The sequence below is a fragment of the Limanda limanda genome, chromosome 11 (genome assembly GCF_963576545.1).
Source record: "Limanda limanda chromosome 11, fLimLim1.1, whole genome shotgun sequence".
NCBI classification, from domain to species: domain Eukaryota; kingdom Metazoa; phylum Chordata; class Actinopteri; order Pleuronectiformes; family Pleuronectidae; genus Limanda; species Limanda limanda.
The window spans coordinates 9,374,983-9,401,575 of NC_083646.1; the positions used below are offsets into that span (position 1 = coordinate 9,374,983).

Here is a 26,593-nt window from a genome sequence, read left to right on the forward strand (position 1 = left end):
ATATATTTATTTAGATAAAAATCAACAGAGGGAAAGAAAATGCAGTCCAAAAAAAAACAAAAAAACAATAAATCTGCAATCAACCTGATCAACAAATCTGAAAGTAAAAATATCTACATGGATCATATCATATACATTCTTTTTTTTTTTCACAGGTTTGCACTTGTGGTGTTTTCAATAAAAGAAAATAAAAAAAGTACAAAATAAACTCTTAAACAACTTAGGTTCCAGTCTATGGCTTGTTCTTTTGAAAGCATAATCTTGTTATAAGTCAGCATTGCATTTTACAGTTTGGAGCAATTTGCATATGGGCTGCAGGAGGATTATGGCTTCGACTAGCACCTGCATTTAAATACCAGTGAACAGCAAGGACAGAACATTACATGTGTTACAAGATCTTTGGTTCTGCCTGAAATGAACCTGAAATGAAACTTATCTGATTGAATTGAGCGTTTGTCATTAGGAAACATTTCTGAGAAGTGGTCGAGGTCATTTGTAAAAAATAATCAAGCTTCGAGGAATCTTGTTAAATCTACAACAGGACACGATATGTATGTTGCTAAATATGACGTTTAAACTTGAGGTGATTCAAACACATTGTATAACAAGAAAAGTAGAGTGGTGCTGGTGTGCAGCTGTGAATGTTGACCTACAGGTTGAACCAACCAGCTGACGGTTGCAGCAGCGTTGCCTTTTTCATTGCACTTCATTGAAATCAACTCTGGGCAAAGAGATTCTCGAGTGAGAGCAGCTTTCCAAGAGTAAAAAAAAAACAACAGTAGAGGTATACAGTACAAATCGAACCACTGAAACTAGTTGTGTACTAACAGGGAGGATTTGGGATTGTAAAGGTGCCCTGTGGATTGTTCTCACAGAGACTGTGAAGCAGCAACACTGATTGAAACAGGACTGAATCAGACATTTCAGCTTGTGCCTGGGATGGGAGAACTAAATTAATCGCTGACAAACTCTTCAGACCACAATCAACCACACGGGCTCTGGTCCGTCAGCGGCACGCAGATGAGCCAGACTCATCGTAAGGAGTCACATGAAGGTCAAAACGCAGACGGGGATTCATTTGACACAAATTTCTTTTCTTCGTATATAAAAAAGTGCTGATGACCGATCAAACCTGCTCGTCTCCATATGCGCTGGATCTGTCAGTGGAGTCCATTTACTTTAAATCACAAACTATGCTGTGCCAGAGGTCCGACTTCTCCAAACAACACTAGATGATTAATGCAGGTAATAGTCTCGTCTGTGGGGTGCCACAAACAAAGAGGACGTGCCCGAGTGTGAGCTCACGTTTCTACAGAGACTAACTTGCTCGACTCCACTCCAGCCGCCCTCACAGGCACCGAGCGAAGGAGGGAAAAACACAATAATAAAAACGACGCGTTTACAAGTTTAAGCTTAAATACACTTCGTGGATTGCCATAGCAAACTACTGCGAAAGTGCAGAGCGAGCATTAAGCGCAGCTCGCGAAGCAAACTTCAGCCCGGCGCATCCGAGAGAATGAGTGTATTGCTTTCTTCCTCTTCACGGCCCTGGTTCTCTCCATCAATCTGACTAAAAATATTGCGGTAAGTACTCGGAGCTGACAGAACTGAGCATGGCCTAATCCTGTAGCATGACTTTGCTGCTGAAAATCCTGCTCTTCTACAGGAGGGAGGATTTTTTACTCGAGAGCTCCGGCTAAATCCTATTCATCACACAGCATCTCTCTCTACAGACCTGGCAACCCCCGCCCCGTCCCCACGCAAGGGCAGGACAGTGCCAGCATTGTTGGCATCTATATTTAGTTGGACCTGATAGAGGGACCGACCCTGCGAAGGACATTTTAGTGCACTTCAAAGTGCTTGAGTGGCATCTCGCTCTGAGGAGTGTCCTTGGGTTATAGAAAACAAAGTCAACCCCAAATGCGATGGTGGGGAGCAGAGAAGAAAGTCTGGACCTCCACTGGCAGCACCTTCAGCTGACCAGACACAACGTATGTGGCATTTACACAGCACGCTAACAATCTCTTTCCTTGGAAAACGGTTGTCAGGCAGGAAATCCCCTGGAGAGAAGTGGTACTTTGCCACAGTGCATACGGTGCAGAAAAAAGTATTGAGCAATAACACCTGGAGAGGACCGGGAACAACCTGGGAGAAAAGTCAGTGCAGTGAAGTTTAAAATATGTATTGACAGCAGAGGGCTGAGCTTTTTCGCTGCCCACCTCCCTCCCTCACTTCAGTTCTGCAGAGAGAGAAGGTCGAGCAGCCGCTTTCAAAAATAAAAGTAAAATCATTTAGCCTCTTTCAGGCAGCTCACAGCAGTGATTGCGGATGAGGGTCTTTAAAGATTCCTATAGATGAGATGCCACCATGGCAATCAATAAATTGCAGTATTTGCATGAATAATATCAGCACGACAAAAAGCACCAGGCAGCATCTAGATTGGGGACTGATGTGTAATATTCTACATGTGCTGTATCCCATCAGTATGCATTAGTGAGAACAAGGTACGTGTTGAATGGGACAGTCCCGGGATGTCGGAGCAGCAGTGGCTAAAGAGGCAGAGGTAAATATCAAACACATTTAACGATTGTGGAATAAACAGCATAAGATTATAATAAACAAACAATATAACGCACAAATCAACATGTGAACCCGTCAAGATTCTGATTATACTGCAATACAAAAAAAGATATAAATAACAAAAGTAAAACTACTGCATAGGGTTAATAATATGATTTAAAACTGCACCAGAATCTCAAGATGCAATTCCTCCAGTTTGGGGCTTTTCTTGTTGCATTTTACCTTTTTAATTCTATTTGAGAGAGAGAGTGTGCAGTTATTATCCACAACGTGAGCTGCATCGGCTGCCAGACCAACGTAATGAAGAACACAGCAGAGGCTTATTAAGTGTGAGTTAGAGTGGCTGCCTAAAGGACAAGTGGCCATTTTGACAGAGATGACTCTATACAGGAGCATATCGTGCGCCCACCACCGGCTGATTAAGGTCTGAAATGACTGCGTCGGCCTGGATGATTCACCCGTTCAGGCTTCGTCTCAAGAATCTTCTGCGCTGCTTTGAGCCCGAGATGCCTGACAGCAACTCGTAATTATGTGTGCTTCATGTGTGGGTGAGCGCTGCTCTTTGATCTAAGTGGCTTTTAAATTACCATTAGATTCTTTAACAGGAGTGTCTTTAGTGGCAGAGGAAGATTTCTGTGTTGGAAACCGGACATTCTCCTTCACTACCCACCTCCCTCTTTTCTTATTTGTAGAATAATATCTCTCTTGTGTTTTTAGGCACTGCACTGCCTACATTGGTCTGACTTTCATTTATTCTTTCTTCCTTCCTTCCTTCCTCGGGTGAACATTTTTTTTTAATCTATCCTCATTTAAGCCCCAATCCCGCCAGCATCAGTGCCATTCTGGGCTGCCACTGTAACTAAGTCCTCCCCATCAGCAATTTTGACCCCACGTCCGACATCCTGCTCCTCCTCCTCGATGGGGACAGCAAAGAGAGAGGCGCCTTCCCCAGAAGAGGCCGACACATCCCTATCGGTCCGTTCCAGCTTTCGGTGCTTGCGAGGCTCGGGGGGGATGTCCGTCTGGGTGAAGACAGCGCGGATACGCTCCACACAGACGTTGGCCGCCTCTCTCGTCTCCTTGGAGAGCTGCGAGAGGCTGAGGAAGCCGTGGGGGAGGTCGTCCACCACACACAGAGTGACGGGCCGGTCCAAGTTCCTCAAACGCTTGGCAAACATCACGGAGTCATCCAGCATGGGGTCTAATGCACAAGCCTGAGAGGGGCAGAGGGAGAGAGGAAGAAGAGGTGAGCGGGAGGGAAGGGGCACAAATGGTTAAAATCAAATTAGGATTCACTTGAGACATGTCAAGAATCTTAATGAAGGGATGAAGAAAAGGAAGCCAAGCGTCCCACTCTCTTTTGTCCCCGCTGTTTTTACACTCTTGCTGACTCACTCTAGCCACTTTATAATCAGAACCTCATTTTCATATTAACTCAACCTAATCCATCTCCCCCATCACACTCCATCTCACTGACACAATGTGTGCAGTCTGTAGTCCTGAGTGCTCCGTCTGTATCTCGAAACATCTTGAAGTGGCCTCGTTTTGCTTCTCAAACACCTTCTCCTCCTCACTTCAGCGTGATAAACAGTCCTGATCTTGATCTACTCCTATATCATATCTGCAATTTTAAAAACCTGTTTCAGTGAGCAAAAACAAAACAAACCTGAGCCTTCTCACTGAAGAATGCACGAGTCGCAGGGAACAAAAAGCTTGTTGGTGCACTGGCTGACAGCTTACGTAACACTCAAGTCCATTAATGTACCCTATACAAGTGTCTTGTCATATTTAACTGGATGAATAACCTGTTGCTCTACATTATTCCAAAAGAATTTTCTTCTTACCACTATATGTACAGGTGGCAGGCCTGTCAACATGCCATCAGGGGCCAGAAGAGGTGAGCAGTAAGGATCCTTGACCACCGGAGAACTATTCAACTTCATCTCAGCCAGCTGCTCTGAACGCAGAGGTTCGAACCCCAGGGGGAACTCCCTGGGGTACTCCAGCTCTGATCCCTCCTCTCCAGCAGGTGGTGGTATGGCCACTGAAGACAGGTCAATGGACACGGAGGGATCCGGATCCTTGCAGAGGTAGAAATTCACATCTTCTGGCTACATGACAGAGGGAATGAGGAATTAATCAAGTGGAGCTGGACTGCACTGAGTGGTCAAGGTAGAATGTAATGTCAAGGAAATGAGAGGAAATAAGGCATAAAATATTTGACAGGCCAACTTGGTTATATATATACACACACACACTCACAACACTTTGTCCTTGTGAAAATCGAATAACCTTGGCTCAGCGCCTGAGAGTCTTGGCTGAACAATCCCCATTTCAAGGAGGAAAAGCATATTTAAAATCTTACGTCACCGCTGCTTGCTATTTATCCGAAGCCAGCCACTAATCTAGTCTGCCAGTATAAAAATACATGCGAGGATAATCTGCAATGCCCTGCCAGTACCTGCACAAGCTCAAACTGCAGGGTAAAAAGCATTGTTTGATACAGGGCCAAAAATATGTCTCTGCTGGCATAACATCTGACCTCTTTAATAGTGTATGTTCAATCATTTTAAGGCAAGATGTAATAAAGCAGAGATAATCTGATTATAGATAAGAGGCTGGTGTGAGGTTTCTACGTTATGAGCATCATCATCAAATTCCAGATCAAGATCAATTTAATCACAGGTTAAATTCCGACTAACAACTCAGTCTCCCTCTAAGTTAGCAAATTAACTTCCTCTGGATAAGAGCATCAACTGAGAGCAAGATAATCTAACTGTAAACATGCTTAAGTGAAACGTACAGTGCGCTCAGACAGCAGTGGTGCGCTGTGCAAAGTGGAGCTGCTGTGAGACCCCAAGTCCTGGCATGTCTGGCTCTTCACAGATAATTTCCTGGTGAGGAGCTCTGAGGGTCCGGAGGCCACAGGGGGGTCCGCGTGAGGGGAAGAGAAGGACGCCTCTGAAATGCTCTTCCTCACTGCATCTGTGACACAGAGAGAGGGAAGAGCGAGAGAGAGGGTTAAGTGTCTGAGAGAGAAAGCAGCGAGAATGTTTATAAAAAAACAAGAGCCTTCTAAATTATAAAATGTATTGAGAGGTCACTCTAATTCACTTGGGGCCAAGAGCAGCTGGAGGACACAGCAAATTAAATACACAGTAGTACACAATCACTTTTACTTATTCTAGTGTTTCCACTTATAGTATGTCCTCTGGTTGACAGCCAACAGTTAAAAGCCTAAAATGCAAATTGTAATACATCAGGAAGAAGAGCAGAGAAGTGGGTGGAGGAACTTCAAATAATGCTGTCATGGTGATATCATCTGCCCGCCCTGAGCCTTCAAACCACAGCTGGAAGAGTCGTCATGGCTGGGGTCCTCACAAAGGGCTTCCAATCTCCCATCCCTTTAATAATGAACCATCTCAGCACCCTGATGGCCGTTTAATAATGTACACCCACCAATGACATTCTCATTAGTTTGGGACTCGCAGCTGTGGGGGTGTCACCTGGCAAAGCGGACACCAGGGAAATTACAATCTGCAACCAGATTTAAGGTGCCGACAGTTAACAATTACTGTCAAAGCCCTGCTGCTCCAAACAGGTGAATTGATATGAATGGAACAGCCGGAGCGTTATGCAACTCGCTGGGATAAAGTGATAAATGTTGAGCTGAACACGGAACAAAGGGGATCCATTTCAATGGCCTCCTCCATATGGGGTTTATATGAAGTTTGGAGGGAGTTGAGGTTGTTGAAGTGATATTTAAATAAATGAACACAATGAAAACTGGAGCCCAACAGATGTATCGGTAGAGCGATAAAAATCTGCTGATATGAGGCTTTAAAAGACATAAACAATGCAGAAAAGACGTGTATTATATTCACGTTTTCTTTAAAAAAAATGTTTTTACTTGATTTTAGTTCCTTATGTTTTGTTCTGTAAAATACCAAGCATTAATTACAGTTACTTTTCATAAGAGTAATTAGGAATAATTGCCTATTTTTATATGCATTTAAATCTTTGTAATCTTTTACCCCCTAATATTGGAATCGCCCCCTTAAATTCATATTGGTAGAGCTCTATAGAAAACATGGGCAGACCACGATTCCCCTCACTGAGACATGATCTGTTTTTAGATAGGATCAAAGACATAAGCAGATAGCATCTAGACAACTTTGAACACAATTGCTGTCTGGCAAAACACACAGATACCACCCACACCTCATTTAAAGGTCCCGGCCGACTGCATATGAAAGCACAAAAACATCCATGCACAGAAGGTGGTTTACCAGTGGCTCCTGGTGGCGCCTCTGCAGCTGTGCTGGGAGGAGCTGGGGCTCTGTTGTGATTCAGCAGAGAATGGATCCAGTTGGAGGCCCCCTGCAGCATCAGCGCCGTGTCCCTCCTCACCAGGCTCAGGGTGCTCACTTTCTCTACCTGCTTCTCGGCCTGTGGCTCGTCGCCTGGAGGAGGAGAGAAAGAGAGAGAGAGAGAGAGAGATGTGCAACAGAGATGTGAAAGCAATAATCAGACAAGTATAATAGCAGTGTAAAGATAACGCTACTCAGGAATTTGCATTACACATAGCAAAGGTAATGAAAGTGAAAAGAAAATTAAGTGAATAAAGTGTTTTAGTTTGCTGTTAAAAGGAGACTCAGGAAAGACGATATCTCTGTGTCAGAATTTTGAAGAGTTGCCATATTCCAGTCGTCTTCTTAAATTCTCCGTTATGAGGCAAAGTTAGTCAAGTGCCTCGCAACAGTTTCTTCTGCCTATTACACGCATCAACGGCAGCAACAAGAAAAACAAACAATGGAACAATAAAGTGCTGAATTGTTATTGTTTGAGAAGGTTTGTCAGACAAAAGATACTTTCTTCTGAAGGAATTTTATGGTCCTGAAAGCTCGATATGTCATATATACAACTTTCTGATTAGATATGTTTTATACTATATAAATTATGGATTACAAAATGAGGGAAACAGTAATATTCAATCGGGCAGAACAGTGTTATGATTAATACTTGTTTAGCTCTGCTCTCTAATTAACTCAAGTAATGGGCAAGGGAGAACTGATCTAACTACTCCATCTTACTTATTCCAATAGATTTACTGCTTTGGCCATTTATTGAGTTAAAGTATTGAAATAATATCTTTTATATCTCTACAAATTGAATATATATATAATTACTAACTATTAATGCTACACAAATAGTTAGCATTGTTATTAACAAGCCAACAATTATCATCATGCTCATATGCAGCAGAGACAAGCATAAGTGCTGAGAAGTAAAAAAAAAAAAGGAGGAAAATCTAAAAATGAATTCTCAACTTCATTAGATAAAAAAGAAACCTGGCTTGACTTTTTTTTTTTTTTTTTTAAACAAACACACACACTCCTACCTGCGTAGGCACTGAGGCACCTGGAAAGCACACTGAGTGGAAGCAGGGGATCCATCAGTGAAAGCAGACGGGAGGGCGATGCGTAGGCAGTCAGCAGGGTAGCCGGGTAGGCTGCCATGATGCCATCTGGCATTCGAACACCAAAGGCAGCAGCTCGCATCGACATCGTCAAACACAAATTGCCTCCTGCACTATCCCCAGCCAGACACACTTTCTCTCCAGTCCAACCTGCAGAGATAAACACGGGAAGCTGAGTAAAGAGGTGAAGAGAAAAACTGAAGGAAACAGAAGGGAATTCAGGCATAAAGAAATTGATATTGAGCATGAAATTAATGTGAAATCCCATAAGGTGCAAAACAACTGACAAGTATCAAAAAGCAGGATCTCTTTTCTGCACCATAACACAGATGAATATGTGCTGAGGGGGTGTTGTCTCACTGACTGCCTCATGACTGCTATATTGTTGTACTACAACATTAACATTTTGCACTACAGTCACTGTTAATTTGACACAGTGTGCTTCAGCGATCAGATTTTGCCGAAACCGACCAGATGTCTTTAGTTTCCTGCCTGAATATTGAGCATTGCAGCGATTTGTACCAGACTGCAGAGCATCGGGCACATGCAGAGCCAGACATCGCGCTGAAGCCTGATTACTTTCAAAGTGATGAATGATTAAGGGAATTGGACACTGGAATAGGTTCGTTTTTTTACTCCTCTGTTGTGCCTAATAAACAACTTGGTTTTCTTTTATGTGCCCAAGGCAGGGGTATTCAATTAAAATTCAAAGTAAAGTAAAGGTTCAAGCTGAGGGGACTGCGAGTATTACAAATAATCCCTGTGCTCTAGTAGTAAATAAAAGTAATGTTAAAGTATTAAAAAAACAAAATACATAAACAGAGATCATGCTAAGATTATCTTTTGTCAACTACAGCACATATCACATGGGAGGATTTACGAAAAATGCATGTGGTCTGTGTGTGTTCCAGGACCCTAAACAAGGCAAGAAATAGAAACTGTTCTAATAGAAACACTTCATTCTCAATTATTCATCTGCTATAGGTCTAAGTTTGTGTATGAATGTGTCTGAGTCGAGGTCTATAACGCAATCTGTACATCAGTGCCCTTCGACCTTTTGTACGGCATTTCCTATGCATATACATTTCGTATGACTATAACAAGTACACAGTGAGTGTTATGGGGAGATAAAAGCCAGCATATGAACAATGTATAAACAAGGCTGTGAGATGTGTTGGTACCCAGTAGGTGGTGGTTTTTCAGAGCCCAGCAGTAGGAATAGAAGCACTCCTCCAAGGCCCTCGGGAAGGGGGCCTCAGGGGCCAGGGAGTAGTCAATTGACAAGATGGGGACACCAAGGTCCTGGGACCAACTCTTCAGATAGGGCTGCACAAGACAAGAGGAGGGTGCATTTATCACAATATGTTGTTAAGTTTATGAGAAACAAAAAGCAGCCACAATAAACCACAGAGACAGGGATACAAAGAGAAAGTGTGGTGGTACGGATAAGAAGAATAAAAAGAGATTATATGTCCCTCTGATGTCATCTGTCTGCTTTCTAGTTTATCGTCTAGACAAAAGGGAAAATCAGGACTGAGCTCACAGTCACCTCTGTTTCATTTCTCCTCATTTAATACTAACAAAGGTGTAAGAGTAACAAAAAAAAACCAGACAAGGGGATAGTGTGGATTAACAGTGATAGTCAACAGGTGAACAAAAGTTTCCACCGTCAGAATACTGAGTGTGTGTCTTTTTCTCTGTGTCGCTACAGTCAGGTTGGGTTTGTACTATTCTTACACCAAACTGAGGCAAGTACTTTGCATCACAACTGCAATGCTGTGACCTTGAAATGTGAGAAAGGCATGAAACCTTATATAAAAATATTCCTCCGACTAAATTTCCATCTCTCCTCTGTCTCTCCCATTATCTCTTTTTGACAGGTTATGACAAGGCTGACAGTGGAAGTGACAGCTCTCCATTCACAATGCGGGGAAAAGCACAGTGCAAGTTTGTGCATGACGCATCCCCGACCAGGGATTCGTTATGAAAAATAAAAAAATAAAACAACAGCTTCAGCAGTCAGCTGTGCTGTCTTAAAGCACCACCTGTCACAATAAATCTTATAGTGAGACTTGCTGACAGGCCAGTGCGTGCATACACTTCAAGCACTGTTAAGGTCAGGCAGTGTGGGTTTGTGCAAATCAGTAAAGGTTCTACTTAGGTGTGTGTGCCTTGTGTTGCAGAGTGTCAACATGTGAGTACATGGGCACGCCAGACTTTTTGGTTATTGTCAGTCTACATAGAAAATAGCTAAGCAATCACAACAAATGTCCACCGAGCAGACAAGGGGAACTTGTGTGTGTGTGTTTGTAGGGCTGGGACCAAGGCTGCTCAATTTTGTATGACTTAGGCAACTCTTCTTATACAAACTCACATCCGATTCACCAAGTAAAGCACACACACACACAATTTAAAAGTGTTGTGGATCTGTTCTCGCAGAAGGAATTAATGGGAGCTGCAGTCACACTCATTCTAAGGTAGTCGGGAAGAGCAGTTAATCAGCAAGCTTTTACCTCCTCTGTCCAAACACTTTGTGTGTGTGTGTGTGTGTGTGTGTGTGTGTGTGTGTGTGTGTGTGTGTGTGTGTGTGTGTGTGTGTGTGTGTGTGTGTGTGTGTGTGTGTGTGTGTGTGTGTGTGTGTGTGTGTGTGTGTGTGTGTGTGTGTGTGTGTGTGTGTGTGTGTGTGTGTGTGTGTGTGTGTGTGTGTGTGTGTGTGTGTGTGTGTGTGTGTGTGTGTGTGTGTGTGTGTGTGTGTGTGTGTGTGTGTGTGTGTGTGTGTGTGTGTGTGTGTGTGTGTGTGTGTGTGTGTGTGTGTGTGTGTGTGTGTGTGTGTGTGTGTGTGTGTGTGTGTGTTGTTCGTGCACACACTGATAAATTCAGAGATGCCAGGACATTAATTCCTGAGATCTCAGTATTATTCGGCCGCCAGAGACCACAAAAGGCTCCTGGAACTGAAGTCAAACCCTCCATCTCGCCCAGAGGACAGGCCAGATAGAAACAGGGAAGGGATAAAGGATATGAGAAGTACAGAAGACAACATTGGCCTCTGCCCTCCGAGAAACTTTCTCTTTGTCTGTCCTCTCTTCCTTGGCCTTGCCTGAGGGATTAAGCGAGCAGAAGGCACCCAGTAAAATCAGGAGGCAGGAAAGTACATGTCGCCCAAATAAGACAGGAAGAGGATGTGGAAAAGAACACTGAGAGAACAAAGGGGATTTTGTGAGAGTTAGAAAGAGTCAGACTGAGGATGTAACAAAAAAAGGAGAGCCTAGAAGAAGGGAGGGGATAGTCTGACAAGTTTTGCATTAGTGCTCAGGGTAATCTTTCTCTGTAGGGTTATAAAGGTCTCCGTTAATTCAACATGACAGCCCCGCTCGCCCCCTTCTCTGATTGCTCCCTCACATCCTCTGGTTGCTATGCAGCCACAGATCAAGGATGGCCATGTCCTTGGTGATTTCACAGAGGCCTGTCTTGAAGTGGGTATAAGTAGCCTGGAGCCACATAAAGATTGCACATAGCCACTTCAGTGTGAGTAAATAGGTGGGACATCAAAATAGACAGGTTGATCACTTCCTGAGGCTACTACTTTATAGTCATTGATGTAAACTATTGATTAAAGTGGTTTACAAGACAGCTTTGTTTTACAAAGTAATTACAGGAAAGTGTTCAATCACAGTGATCAAGAAATTAGACCATGGACATGGGTTTCGCTATTTAAGAAGGAAAAAGAGGTTGAGGAAAAAGTGAGTGACAGGAAGGAACAATTCATGTGAAATAGAAGAGCCAACTTTTTGCGCACTTCACCCCAAAGAGGGCAAAGAAGGAGATCCAAGTGTGTGTATTCATTTTTCAGTGATTAATTACAATATAACTAGTTTAAGGGCTCATTACGTACCACACCATTGACAGAGGAGGAGACTCAAAATGGAAACCCCCCTACTCTTCCGCTATCAACTAATGTCTCCTCATCACTTTAATTAGCTGAGTTTCAATTACAATTTGCCTGCGACAGTCAGAATGTGAAGTATGGAAGGGATGAGGTGGGGAAGTGGACGGCGGCTGTGGAGATCCTGACAAGTCAAATACTGTCAAGTACATCAGTGATTCAAAACGCTACATGTACAAACATGTGAATAGTGTTTTGGAGTTACAATTTCCTGTATTTCTAGTCAGAACTAAGGAAACTCCAAAATAAACTGAGCTAGATCCAGTTGGAGAGCTCCAATTTACCTCATGGGACTTGGATGTCTGGGCCACAAAGCCTCCCCCATGGAAGTGGATTAGCAAGCAAGGAGAAGGGGGGAGTCGCTTGGCCTTCAACCCCAGCGACAGAGAGATGGAGCCTCCCTCAGAGCGTGAGAGAGCTAGCAGGGCTTCACTGTCCTGGAAAGAGTGAGACAGAAAGGAATTCATTAAAAAGAGGAACTAACAGACAAACAATCATGGCTTATCATTTGGATCAATATTTAAAGAAACATCACATGATGACATATCGTAACATTTGCCTCTTTCTGAGGTACCGTCTGTAAACAAAAGCTTTTTTCATTCATAGTGTATTTTATTGACAGGGGTCCTGTGGGAGAGTGATTAAAAGGCTGTTCTGCAGCAGCTTGCTGTCAGCCCTTCCTGCGCCTGCATGATCACAAGCTAATTCCCATTCATTAACAGAAACAAAGAGGGAGGGAGGCTGTGGCTAAGAGGAAGCGATTCTGCTGATGCAAGCTTGTATTTTGCGACATTAAAAAGGACACTGTTGTTTTGCTGGAGCAAGATCAATGGCTGAAAGCGTTTGCTGATAACACGTCTGGTTAAGCACCAGTCTACAAGGGAAGGAGAATGAGCTCAGATGGAGAAACGGAATCTCTCAAGAGAATTAGGGTGGGAGTAGGAAACCTGAGACTGATACCTTTGAAGGAGGAATAGGGAGAGCGATAATGAAGAGGATTAAATCCATTGGGACACTTTAAAGCTGTCGTTTACTTGAGCAGCTCAGAGAAATACGGGACATGTGAAAATACTGTTAAATAATTTTAAGAATTTGTATCACTGGAATAGGCAAGGTCGTTTACAAAGTCCCAGTGGAGTGAATTTGTCACAAACTAGGTCACGCAACAAATACTTCATACTGGCAACAAGGATGTAGTGAGACACTTAAGCAGCAAAGAGAAAAACTAGCACAGTTTTGCATTAAGTTTGACAGTGTGAAACTTTATTTATTGTATTTTCCTCTATAACACTGGAGAGTAAACTGAATGAGGATTTAAGTACCTGTCCTTCACGCAGGTCATAAGAGATGAGCCTCATCTGAACCGGAGCAGCGCCAATGTGCGCCGACGGTGGAGAAATAGTTACAGATGCACTGGGGTTGGCCGCCAAGGGAAGGTCAAAGGGCAAAGGGGGCACAGAGAGCGGCCGGTTCACCTTAACTTGAGTGGATGTCATACTTGCCAAACTCTGGTGGGAGAACGGTGATGGAGAAAAAGAGAGAGTAAGACGAAGAGATGGAGAAAGAGAGAGAAAGACACAGAGGCAGAGAGAGTACAAGTTACAGAGCGAGTCAGGTCACTGGAGAGAAAGAGAAACCAGATGAATAAATCATGAACCCCATTGAATAAATTGAATTTCACTCTATTATAACTAACAGCCTGTAGGCCAAAATGCATAATGATGGAAAGGTACTTCCTACTAGAGGGAAGTCCAATATCCCTTATACCTTTTTAAATTAAAACGGGGCAATGGACTCCTCTGTGCACATGGGTTAGCAATTCCAACATGGGTATATTACAGATGTTTTAGGAGCGCATTTGTCTGTATGCCTGTTGAAAGATGCATTAACAGTCCACTCACCGACGGGAGTTCATTCTCAGTAATGTTCCAGAAGCTCTTCCAAAAGTGGACGTCCAGGTTCTGGGTGATGCGTTCAAATTCCGCCCCTCTCAACTCAGGGTCAATGGCGTACTTCCCCGAGTTAAAGAGCGAGCTGGCTGCCACCCCTGGCGGATAGAGGAAGGACGACAAAATGAGGAGGGTGTAAAATGTGTACGAGACACCAGAGACCGGGTGAGACAAGAAAAGAAATGAGAGTAGAGTTCAGAGAAAAGAGAAAGTGTATGATTGAGGAGGTGGTGAAAATGGCAAAGTGGTCTGCAAAGACAAAGACCGCAGCTCAGAACAATGGGTATGAGAACAGAGAGAAACAGTAGGAGGGAGGGCAGGAATTTCTGGAAAATTAGAATTGCTAGTATATTTGAAAAGGGACGGAAGGTGAAAGGCTGGAGGAAAATAAGAAAAGCTGGTCAAAAGAGGAGTGTAACAGTGCTAAAACACGGCAAACGTCTGAGATGTGGTTACAGTTGAGAACAGACCAACTCGACAGGGTGAATTCGTTTTTATGTCGTCACAGCTCTAACCTTTTTGCCACTGGATGTTTCCAGGCTACTGTGCAACAGTCATGTTTGACCAGAGGCACTTTCTGGCATTAAAACCAATTCGACCCTACTTTTAAGGCAAGGGGTCAGGGATGGGCACTAAGGAAAATGGAAGGATGTTAACTTTTAGGTAACTCAAGCTTCAATCTGTTAACTGAAATACAGCTAATGATGCTTACAGATCACTGTGCAAGACTAATGGGGATTACAGGAGCTGTGGAATAAAAGCAGCTTGCTCATATCATCATGTAGCTTCTAAGTTCACTACAGAGGACTATGAAGAAGGGACAGAGGTTACAGTACACTCACCATACGGTGCAATACCTCCTGTCTCCACTGTGGTGCAGCAGAGAGCACAAAAAATCCATAAGAGATGAACGATTTATTTTTCAATGTTAAATATTTACGTGTGTGTGTCTGTGCATGTGGTGCAAATGTGTATATGATTGCGAATGTTGTTCTTTCTCTGCCCCGGCACATAACTGCGCGCCTGTTCAAAGCATTTTGAAATATAGACGAAACACCAGCTAGCCTTCAAGATTCCAAAGGATGAAAGAGACTCTACAATCCAAACACACAACATCAAAAGGTACACAGTCGGGGGTCAAGGAGCAATGTAAGAGAGGCGTGGGGATGGATGAGTACGATCTGTGAATGACAACGAAGTGGCTGGATGATGAGAGAGTGCAGCTGCAGACAAGATTATGCTGACCTATTCCTGACTGATGGCGCTTGTAGTTCTCTCCAAAGGCCACAAGGCCGATAGCAATGGTCTGGAGACAGGGTCGGATGGATGGAGTAAACTGGTGAAATGGACAGAAAAAAACACAATGACAGACTTTGAATTCTAATCCGTCAACCAAATTCCTCTTAATCAACAAGACATATATTGCTTGTAATTGAAACAGCAATCATTCAACCAGAAAAAGGTTGAACATCAATAATAAGAATATCAGATGAATCTTAGACATTATGAATTGATGCAGACAGGTGTCATAATTTATTCCCCTGTACGCCTCACCTCTGTCCACTGAGGGTTGAGCCTCTCTAGTTAAGATGAATGAAGAACAGAGGCCATGGCTGTATAGAGGAGCATGTCCTCCAAACTCTTCTTTTACTTACTCCATTTTACTTGCAGGTTTAAGTAGCAGGAGTCTTTTTGAAGCCCTCTATTCTTTTCCTGGCTTTTACAAATTTATACATCGGCCACCACTGCTCAGGGTGAATCGCTGTCAGAAGACCGATGTGTGAGTACTACCTCTAATGTCACATCACACCCTTTATGGTAGGTAATAAACATCCTTCTGACTCTTTACCGACAGTGACTTCTTTTATTTCCAGAGGCCTACATTTGCATCACATGAAGCCACTAAGCATGCAATGCTACGACTTCTAATCTTCCTATTCCTCTCCCTTTCTTTATTTCCTCTATCCGACTACCTGTCGCTGTTCCACGCAGCTCATCTCACCTGAAAGCCCAGACATCGGCCATAGAAGCAGCCCTTGTGCATAGAGGCGTACTCGCGGACAAAGCTCTCGCTGAGGCCACTTTCATCCTGGAAAAACAGGTTGCCAAAGCTGTTGTCATGTAGCATGCGCTGAGCCAAGTAGAGCAGGGCACGCAGCTGACACAGGGCGCTGCAGTACGCCTCCATCTCCCCTGCATTGTGCGCTACTCGAAAAAAGATGCTGCGGCGATTGGCTGTGATGTAGCGCCCCTTGTGGATGATGTGGAGGATGCAGCAACGCACCACCTACAAAAGTAAAGACAACGTGACTTAAAAGAGAGTTTTTCTGTTGTAAGATGATTAAGATGCAACATTTTAAACCAACAATTTCAAAACAAGCTACCATCTCCTTCATTTTAAAAAGACTGACAAATAAAGCAAAGCCAGTTCAAATAAATAACAAGCAAATAAAGTAAATTGAGTTATAAACTAGCCATATAATATATATATAATATATAATAGACGATATGCATCTTTGACAAATGCATTGTGCAATTCAGGTCATTACTTTTTTTATAAAAATGGATTTATATAATTTACAACTATAATAATGAAAATCTTAATTCGTTAATTGTGCAATCATTAAAGAGGCATGTCCTGTGGGTCTACTTACACTATAATTAAGATTAGGGTGGTAAGCTTGAAGGGGGAAAAAAAACACGTGCAACAGCACGCCGGAGAGCAATATGTGAAAAGTTCGCTGCTCCACTCGGGTGTTACGGATTACACAGAGCAGTACTATGAGGGTGAGAAGGATTAAGAATGTGGAAATCCAGAGGCTAAAAAACAGAGCAGGATTCATTTGCTGCTCTGTGAGACTTATTCAGTGGTGGTGGGCTCCAGCCACTGAAGGTCATGATGTTCCATCAATAGGAGTAGAAGATAAGTACAGAAGGTACAGTACTGGTAGATATTCTGTTGCTGGTGGAATTCATCTAACCTGATTTGCAACATTAAATCAATCTGTGAAATAAATGGACTGACCTTGAAACAAAGCGATTTCAAGGCAAAGAGATGCTGGTGGGTAGTTTCACAGTGTGGGGAGAATATTGATAAGGATGTATTGCGCAATCTGGGCTCATAATTCTCAGGGCTAGACAAATCATGACTCATGCACACACAGAGAGCTCGAAACACCCCACAGCCTACCTTGACCAGCGAACGATAGCCGTTAGCAGGTATGTGTGGATCAAAGTCAAAATGATGGTAAACTAAAGCGAATCCAGAGATGACCGGCTCCAGACTGCGAGCGTGCTCCTGGATCAAGTTCATCGTGTCCACCAGCCGCCGCGCCGCCTCGCCCTGCGTTCCCTTGGCTCCTCCCGAGAAGAAAGCGGCATTTTCTTCGCACACGCTGTACAGGGCCACAAACACTGCCTTGGTGTCCATCACTAGGAGCCGTGATGGAACAAAGGGGGTGAAACAGAAAAACACATTAGCTTCATGTGAGTGGGATGCATTTACATAATACGTTCATTAATACGATTATTAAGTATTCCATTAGAGAAAGACTTTTCACCAGGGCGAATGATAGCTGACAGAGAGGCACGATCCCAACCCCCCGCTGCTTATCATGCTCCTAATTACACCACCCTGCTCGCCCCCAGTGTATGCATTCGTCAAATCAAAGACACTGTATCATGCTGCACTTCATAGAACTGGATTGTCAAAATGGTATCCGGTTCTGCAGACAATGAAAGAAGCGGCCAGATTTCTATTCAGCATCACACCCGTAACTGTAATGAGCATGTAGACACTGTAGAGAAAGGGATATCAATGGATATGGCCAACACAATGTTCTCCTATTAACTAATCCCCCATAGCCTGGCATATGAAAGCTCACTGGCTGAAACGCGTTAAGCAAGCCTTGAAATTAAATGATGTAAATCCAAGCTAAGCAGCAAGAATCCACAGTGATCTGGGCAGACATGCATGGAACACGAGGAGAAAGGCAGGGCCCATTGCTAACGTCATGCTGCTGGGAACAAACGCAGATTAGTCATGCACTGACAAAAACACATATTCACACTCACATAAGAGTCCCGAAGGGAGGTATACAACTGACAACACACAGCTGAGTGTGTTTATCGAGTGTGCTCATATCTCTGCCCTAACATAGCATAACAATGATTCAGCACCATGTCCCTGCTGGATTTCCACCGGTAGACCGAGCTCATCTGTCGAGTCACCTGAGACCTAATTTTCCACAACACCTCCCTTCGGGGAACTAGCTGGTGCTATATGTACAGGGTTACTGGCTGGCACAGTGAGACACAGAGGGCAGAGGCGAAGGGACAACAAACACACAGAGAATAAAACAAAGTGGCAGAGGACTACAGTGTCTCCCAACTAGACTTTAACCTTAGTGAAAGAAACCAGACATTTAACTGTTGGTCCTTTTCTGACCCAAACAACATCTTTCCACCAAGCTTCATGGTAATCTGTCCAGGAGCTTTTGTGTAATCCTGTCTGTATTTAACAAACAGGCAGAGAAACAACGTAACCTCTTGGCTGGAATACTTAAACCGCTCAAAAGAATCATGTTTATTAAAGTTTTGCTATAATTGTCATTATTGTTTTCTTGGCACGACCAATTGACAATGACACGAAAAGAAAGACTCTGCTGTTATGTGATGAAATGCAAAATTACATAAGCCCTCCTTGGAATTAGCTCACATCCGCTCTCAAACTTTTGTTCATAAAACTTCATCTCAAGCTACAGCAACAAGGGAATATGGGGGCAAAAAAAGCAAGGCAATTATTTTATACATCCCTAAAGCAACATCTCAAAAAGTGATGCTGACGTTGCCAATGCATACTGCAAAGAGAATAGATTCTTCCCAAGTGAAATATTGTTGTGAGGGTTAAAGAAATAATGGAGCCCTAATCGCACAATTATTCTGCTATAGCCTGCCATTCAGGAAGAGTAATAGGAGAAGCAATTTCAGTTTGCTGGGAGGATCACAAGCCCGACATCTGAGAGGAGACATTTATCAGCCAGATGACGTCTAACACACACACACACACGCAGAAAATGTCCTCACAAATATCCTCACTAATATTTATGCCATAAACCGGTCCTCACGGAGATAGAAGTATTGACACAACACAGAAAGAAAAAGTGAGGGAGGGAATACAAAAAAATGTCTTTAGTCATTGCTCATTTTCAAATTTTTCTGTTTTGTAATTCGCTCTCACTCCTTCGCTTTAAGGCACAATTTTTCATTAAGGAAGCAAATTTGTCTCAATTTAAAAACTTAGCTGAATCTGTCACTGAAGTTTCCTGGAGAATAATCTCCACACTGTCCCTTTGGCACTAGTCCTGCCTTCGATTACGCAAACAAATATTTCGGAACACAACTAGAGCAGTTCTGATAAAAGCATCAGTAAAGCATCCAATATGGCTGAAAATGCCGGGACGGGCATCAGCTTTAAAAAGTCTTTAAATCATATTAGTTTCACATATCGGGTATTTTACATATACACTTATTTAGGTTTCTGTGTTTATTTCTTTCACAGGCTTAATTGTTATCTCCACACACTGAAACATTTGTGTGTATGTTACGTGTGTGTGGTCAATGTCCTATTGAATCTAGGGGGCATTCCTTGGCCCTGGGGAGACAGAGTGAATCTGTGGAGCTAATTGACCACACTACATAAAGCAGCAGTACACAGTGTGGCGAGCAGCCGCAGTCTAATTTGTCCTGTCACAGTTACATTATGAGCCAAAATGTTTTTACACTTGAGAAGACATTTACAGTATCAGTGTCTATCCAAATGCCATAAAGTTCATGCAGCAGCTCGGGGCAAAATATCCCATCAGTTCAACTATGTGAAAGGAATATCAGATATAAAATATCTCATGACTTCAAGGAAAAGTCAGCAGTAAAACATACTTTACATTAAGCCTCTTCAAATCATATTAGGGTTGTAATCTAGAAATGTAGCATCTCTCTCTCTCTCTCTTACATACGTGATCTATCTTAGAGAAAACTTCCATCAGACAAATTAAGCTGTGCAGGATTGTGAAAACTAATGTTTATCTATTTACTTGAATGTATGTTACCAAGGTCTCTATAGCTATAAACAAGTTCACTTTAAATGTATAAGCACACCAGCCAATTTGACAGTTTAAAAAAAAAGTTAATTAAAAAACAACTACAGCTGTCATACACAGCATGCACAATATACATAGAAGATTTCAATAAAAAAAATCTGCAGTAAAATCTGACTTAAACTCCACCATAGTCAGTAGCTCTGACCATTTAATATCCTTCTGTAGATTTCTCCAGGAAGAAGGGGCATCATATTTAAAAGCTTTTCTTGCCTGGTTTGATCTCACTCTTGGGACCAACATTTGTAGAATATCAGGTTTAACAGAGTCTTAAGGAAGGCTGAGGTGCAGCAGGGGTGAAGGATCAGGGAGAAATAAAATATCACACAAATCAATGAAGAAAACATAGAGCAAAGAAAACAAAGCTGGGATAGTTGCTTCATCTCAGGCTTCGTCATAGAACCAGGGGATTACACACATAATGTCATTGTTCTGAACTGGATACATGAAGCAGATATTTACTGTGACTCATTACAGCTGCATAAAACTGGAAACACCTCAAGACACATACAAATGCAATCTAATATTCATCTGTTTGCATTAACACAATCACACCGGTGTGGCCTCGGGGGCCACAGTGGTCGAGCAGTTTCACAAATGCCCTGCTGCAGGACCAGCTACAGCAGTCAAATCAGATTGGGCGAGAAGCCAGAATTAAAATTACATTGCTTAATTAGAGCAGGGGGAACAACTCTCTGAGCTCAGCAAGCCAATAGGAGTTATGTTGACAGAGTAAGCAAGGTGTGAACTTTATGAACTCGCAGATCAGCGGAAGCTAGTCTAAAACTTGTTTAATGACAATGAAGCATACAGTCATTACATTACAATCATTTCTATCTGCAGGGAGCAAATCATATGCAAATATAATGCAAATGAACACCGTTGTGTGAACCAGTATATCCTCAGAGATTAAACATGTAAGAGTTCCTCTTTGTTTGACGTAAGAAAACGGATCAGCCTCAAACAGAGACACATTAAAGCTGCCACTGCACCTAAAGCAGAATATGTTAATAAACCACTGTGGGAGTCACTGAAAGCAAAATGTAAGTCATGTACTTATTTCTCGCCCGCACCTTTTGTGCATTAGCTAATGTTGTTCATATCCCAAGGCAAATGACATACATATACTGTACATTAAGATTCACGCATTTGCATTGGGGGAAAAAAAGTGTTGAGACGCATTTTATTTTTACGGATCAATTGCAGGTCCTCCAATTCGGATATTGCATTTCAATAATTTTTTGATCTATGTTTTCCTGTTTGTGTCACAAATTTTCTTTTAAAAGATAAATGATATGTTTTTTGGCTCATTATACATTTGTCTACAACTGTAACAAGTTTCTACATCATCCCTTCCTGCCTTTGAGGAAAAAGTGGTCACTGTAAGCCCACTGCAACCATTAAGCTGCACCTGGTCTTTCCACATTAAAGATGGATGAGAAAGAGTATTAATAAGTCATGTACAACAACCAACACCAGCGACAGTACAGGCATAACGGCTCCTGCGGGGCTCACAAACTGGGTGAATTAAGTGTTTGTATCAAACTTCCTTCAGGCTGCTTCTGGAATATAGCATGCAATTGATGGTATATAGACTTATAACTAAAAAGCTAGCAGAGAAAAAAAAAAGGAAAAGTGTTTTACCAGCTTCTGAGTTCAAGTCTCTGTCCGTGTCTGTCTCCTCTCTTCCACGTAAAACAATGAGAGCATGGAGAAAAAGAGACAAAATGAGAGAAAGGGCGGGAGGGATGACAGAGATAATGTTTTTCCAATTGGTTTTGTTCTCCCCCTCGCTGTCCGTACGATGTAGCTCTTCCCCTCTGTCTGTCAGCCTCTGTGTGTCAACCTTGCCATAACCGATTCTACTCAGAGGTAATGTGTCATTCCTCTCCCTCTCATCCCTCCCATGCGTCTTTTAAAAGCACTGCGAGGTAGACGACAACCCGAGCCGGGTTGACTTTCTCCCTGTGACCATGTGCTATTTTGCTATTGGCTGTTCAGCCAGCAACTCCCTGTGACTTTCGCCCTTATGGGCAGACTACAGCAGACGTTGACAGAGACATAAACATGAGATTATGAGATGATAACAGGGTCACCACTGTAGGGGTTTCCCTTCCAACGCTTAAATGTATATTTGATTTTCACACAAAATAGCAGTGAGGTCATCAGCATTCATTATCATTGGAATTATCTATCAATTTAATGATTAAAAGTTGAAAAACAAAAAGGAAAATATCTGCGTTAAACACATAGAAGACACAGAGGAATATGTCAAGAGAGTTTGAGGTGATAAGAGATTACGACATGATCACCTGATCTCCGCAGCAGAGTTAATATGTCACTTCCTGCTTCTGTCTGCTGGACCCGGCTGCTCCACCTCTCACCTAATTAAAGCGGAGTATTTGTTGCTGTTGTGAACGTGTCTGTGCAGAGAACCTCCCGCTGCGTTGTACATGTGTCAGAGGCAAACTTAGTAAACTCCGTAGCCAATTCTCATTTACTTTACCCGAAGGTCTGAAAACGACTTAATTAGGGCCTTAGTTGGACTTTTTAGTGTTTAACTGAATCTATTCAAAATCTCCTTTTGTTCGTTAATGCAGCAGAAATGAATTTTGTGTGCCAACTATTGAGAAAAAACAATTTTTGGCAATGACTGCAGAACATGGACAACATGTTCACACCCAAAATAGAGCAAAATATGCCCTTGGTTCAGACTTGGCCCCATTACTCGAGGAACAACAGCATTCACAAAAATAGTAGGTTACCAAGACAGACCTAGGAGACACAATGAGTCACACCGCTATGGCCCTGATTAAACATTGGGTTGTTTCTTTGGTTTAGTTTTGTTAAAGTTATTAACAAACCAAAAATGTTTAATTATACCACTTGTTGCCATTTTTAAGAAAGTTTGGTTTTTGGTTTGGATGCCACTTTAAGTCATGGTGTCTCAACCACATCTCAAAAACATTTTTGTATTTTTAACAATATAAAACAATATGAGAAGCTTTTCTATGTGACCTACATCAAGGAAGATATCTCCAGTCAAAGTCCCACTGAAAAGTTCAAACTTCGTCAGCCCATATCTTCCTTAATTAGGATCCAAGCCACATTAAACTTAGGTTGCATAGGTTTCTCAAATGACCAAACTAACACACCCAAGCCTATAAGTGTGATGAATTGATACAGAGTCACCCTGTAGCTTTTATTCCACAAAAGAGACAAGTCACTACAGGAAAGGCGCAGGCTCTCTGTCTCACTGTCACGGCTATTGATTGGAGCTCCAATCAATGGTTATCATTATGTAACACCTCTGCTTTTCCTGCAGTGACAAAACAAAAGGTCAGCTGTCACAGTGTTTTCTCATCTCTAACCAAAGCAGTGCAGCCTTTAGGGTCCTGAAAGGTTAAAATAGTTAATCCAAACCCTATAGACCCGTTCTGTCATTCCTAACTCTTTCCACTGTATAGTGAAGTAGGTCCAAAATCCCTCCTGGTGCATCTGCATCACTTTATGTGCAAATTGACGCAAACAAACCAGTTATTTTTCTGGAAAAACAGGCATTTAGTTCTAGACAAACTTATTAGATCTACGTTGTATATGCTTTTTAACATCGGTAGTTTTTACTTTGCCTGATATCTGATACTCTACAAATACCATGTCTATAGGAAGCAGGCTTTAATTGCAAATAGTGACCAGTGAGCAGTGCACGAGAGAGAGAGAGGAAGTGGCAGCAGCAGGGGCTCTGTCATGTTTTGGTTTGGAGGCTTTGACCCTTCTCCCAGTCCGAGCACAACAAGGCCAACCTGAACAACAGGAAACCAGCAACAATGGGCCTCCGCTCTCTCATCGCCAGGACACATAAGGCTTCCCTTCACTTTTTAAAACGCCACATGTTTAATGGAAAAGAAATCTGAAGTCTTGGATCTGACTCTTACCGAGCATGTAAGGAACCTCACACAACCACTGGGATTATATTATATATATGCCAATCTCATTATACAGGCCTAAGGCAATTATAAACACACCATTCAAAAATAGGAAGCTAAAAATACTTTAATTAGTGCAGCAAACACACAATGTTTGCTATGTTGTTAGTGTTTCGTACAAAGCTAAAGGAAGCCTTTCAGAAGAAGTGGTCCTCTGGGACTGGTTGGATTGTTCCAGATTATAGTGTGACAGCGGCCTAGTTTACAGGAGAAGGGAGCAACAGAGGGAGTTCTTTAAGTCCTGACCGCAGATCCACATAGAGCCTGCAGGCAGCGTCCTGTTAGGTCCTACACCTTCTTTGACAAAGTGCCGATTTATCATAACATACTCCAGCCTTAAGGGGTTGTAAATATTTGCATTGGCAACAAGATTTGGTTGTTTCTTGAAGACATTTCTCATCCAAACGGCTTCTTCAGTTCTTACATATACTAGAACGTATATGTTTGCACCCAAGACCACTGTTGGGTCTTTCCTAGAGATTGGTCATGATCTTGATACCATGACTCCATCCCCTGATAACAACTGCACAGACTCTTAATCATTTAATTGGCCCATGATGGCAACGTTTGTATCTGGGATATTTTTGGCTTGATTTCTGGACAGTGGGAGGAAGTGGAGATGCATCATCCATTTTTATAATCAGTTTATGGTTAGGGGGGGTAGGGGGGGTGATGGTTATTGCAGTAGACCACATCCCCGGTTGCTCCAGGGTTAGGGTTCCATATCTCTTCCTGCTCAGTGTCAAACATTGACACTGACCTCCAGACAGACTTTCTCCCTTCAGCAACAGCAGTCACATGTTTTAAACACACTTAGATATTTTCATACCATCACCACCGGCACTCTCACCTCTGCACTAATTCAGCTCAAAGTGTCTTTGCCTTATCTGTTCTTAGTTATTATCCTTTGCACTGTAATTTGTACAGTTTCTACTCTGATTGTTGTCTGTTACGTGTGAGTGCACCTGTGGAATAGTGTCGAACTCTGTAATCTCCATACTGAGAATGTAACTGATCGATCTTTTGGAAGATAAAGGCAAAATAGCAATCTATCTACTTACCTAACTATATGTAGATATACACAAAATAAAAAACTAGGAATTGACCTATACAATGGCACCAATGACCCCTCCTTCCCCAACAAAAAAGTAAACTACAAAACACACACACAGACACTCTCTATAGTTGTGAGGACCCTCATTGGCCCAATAACCTGCATCTTACCCATTAAAGAGCCCTTTGACTTTGTGAGGACCAGTCAAAATGTCCTCACAGTGATGGTTCATCAAACATTGTCCCCCATGACTATAGAACCTATAGAAAGACACACACACACACACACACACACACACACACACACACACACACACACACACACACACACACACACACACACACACACACACACACCCACACACCCCCCCCCCCCCCCTGGTTTCTGTCTCCTACCTGTTCACGTAGCTCCTGTCACTGTCCGCAGCTGAGAGCAGAGACAGGGAGCGGGACAAGTCAACACAGGAGACAACATGTGTGTGTGTGTGTGCGTGTGTGTGCGTGTGTGTGTGTGTGTTTGTGTGTGTATGTGCGTATGTGCGTGTATGTGTGTGTGTGTGTGTATATAGTTAACATCTTCTACATCACTTCTACATCAGATTCTCACGCACCCACACACCCCCACACACACACACACACCCAAATATACACACAGTGACCGGCGGATGCTCGTCACTACCGGTGGGGTGGGGGGGGGTGGGGGGGGGGTGGATTTCTATCGTGTCTTCTTCTCGGTTCCTCGTCGCTTTGAACCGTGACAACCACGTGACCCAGCGGGGGGGACACACAGCCAGCGGCTGGAGTCCAGCTGCTTGTCTTCTGCTACAGATGCTAACCTAGCTGCTAACGGTTCTAGCTGGGGGGTGGGGGGGGAGAGGGGGGGGTGGCAGTTTCCAAATGGAGACGTTAAAAGCGATAGAGGGAGAAACACGAACCCGACTCACCCACTGGACCCTCCCTGTGCTTGGACGAGCGTCTTCCATTCACTCCCTTCTCCAGCCGGCCACCCCCGCTGCCCTTCTTGCTCGACGCCATGTTTCTCCACTGCTCTCTCTCCTCCTCTCAGTCACATACCTGCTGTTTGGGGTCGCTCCGGCCACGCCCCCCGCCGGACACCGCAGCCAATGGGCGGGGGCGTAGCGGACCGGCAGCCAATCGCGACGCAAGAAAACACCAGCAAGCGCCCGCCCCTTTTGCCTCTGGTCACAGCTTGAGTCCAGTCAGCTGATCTCATGTGCTTTTATGGTTTTTATGGCTTTTCATGCAGTTTTAAAAGGAGTTTATTATTTTTTTACTGAAAATTAAACATCTGAAAATGACGATGATGGGATGTTTGTGTGTGTCTGAGCCAAACGAGCGAGTTTCCTCAAGTGTGAAGAGTCTGGTTTGTACTCAGAGCTCCTCTGTGGCTCCATTCATTCATTTGTAATCTTATGATGCTTTAAAAA

At 43.0% G+C, this 26,593-nt stretch overlaps 1 protein-coding gene across 1 annotated transcript; it reads right to left on the reverse strand.

The window, feature by feature from the left end:
* On the reverse strand, window positions 1-26,194 carry lipeb (lipase, hormone-sensitive b). The gene is made up of 13 exons (XM_061081580.1): window positions 26,090-26,194; window positions 17,142-17,383; window positions 15,954-16,238; window positions 15,197-15,287; window positions 13,904-14,049; window positions 13,325-13,510; window positions 12,287-12,439; window positions 9,241-9,385; window positions 7,982-8,209; window positions 6,870-7,043; window positions 5,384-5,565; window positions 4,425-4,691; window positions 1-3,794 (listed from the first exon to the last, which is right to left on the reverse strand). Exons 1-13 carry the CDS (start codon window positions 26,178-26,180, stop codon window positions 3,390-3,392), a joined length of 2,595 nt encoding a protein of 864 aa, XP_060937563.1. The 5' UTR covers window positions 26,181-26,194; the 3' UTR covers window positions 1-3,389.
* Window positions 26,195-26,593: the final 399 nt, after the last annotated feature.

Excerpts from the sequence above, each read along its gene's own strand:
- lipeb (XM_061081580.1), bottom strand. The coding sequence starts at position 26,180 with ATGGCGTCGAGCAAGAAGGGCAGCGGGGGTGGCCGGCTGGAGAAGGGA. Across the intron at positions 15,288-15,953 it reads GCCGATGTCTGGGCTTTCAG|TTTACTCCATCCATCCGACC; the intron begins GTGAGATGAGCT and ends CCATTTCACCAG. Across the intron at positions 13,511-13,903 it reads CTGAGAATGAACTCCCGTCG|AGTTTGGCAAGTATGACATC; the intron begins GTGAGTGGACTG and ends TTCTCCCACCAG.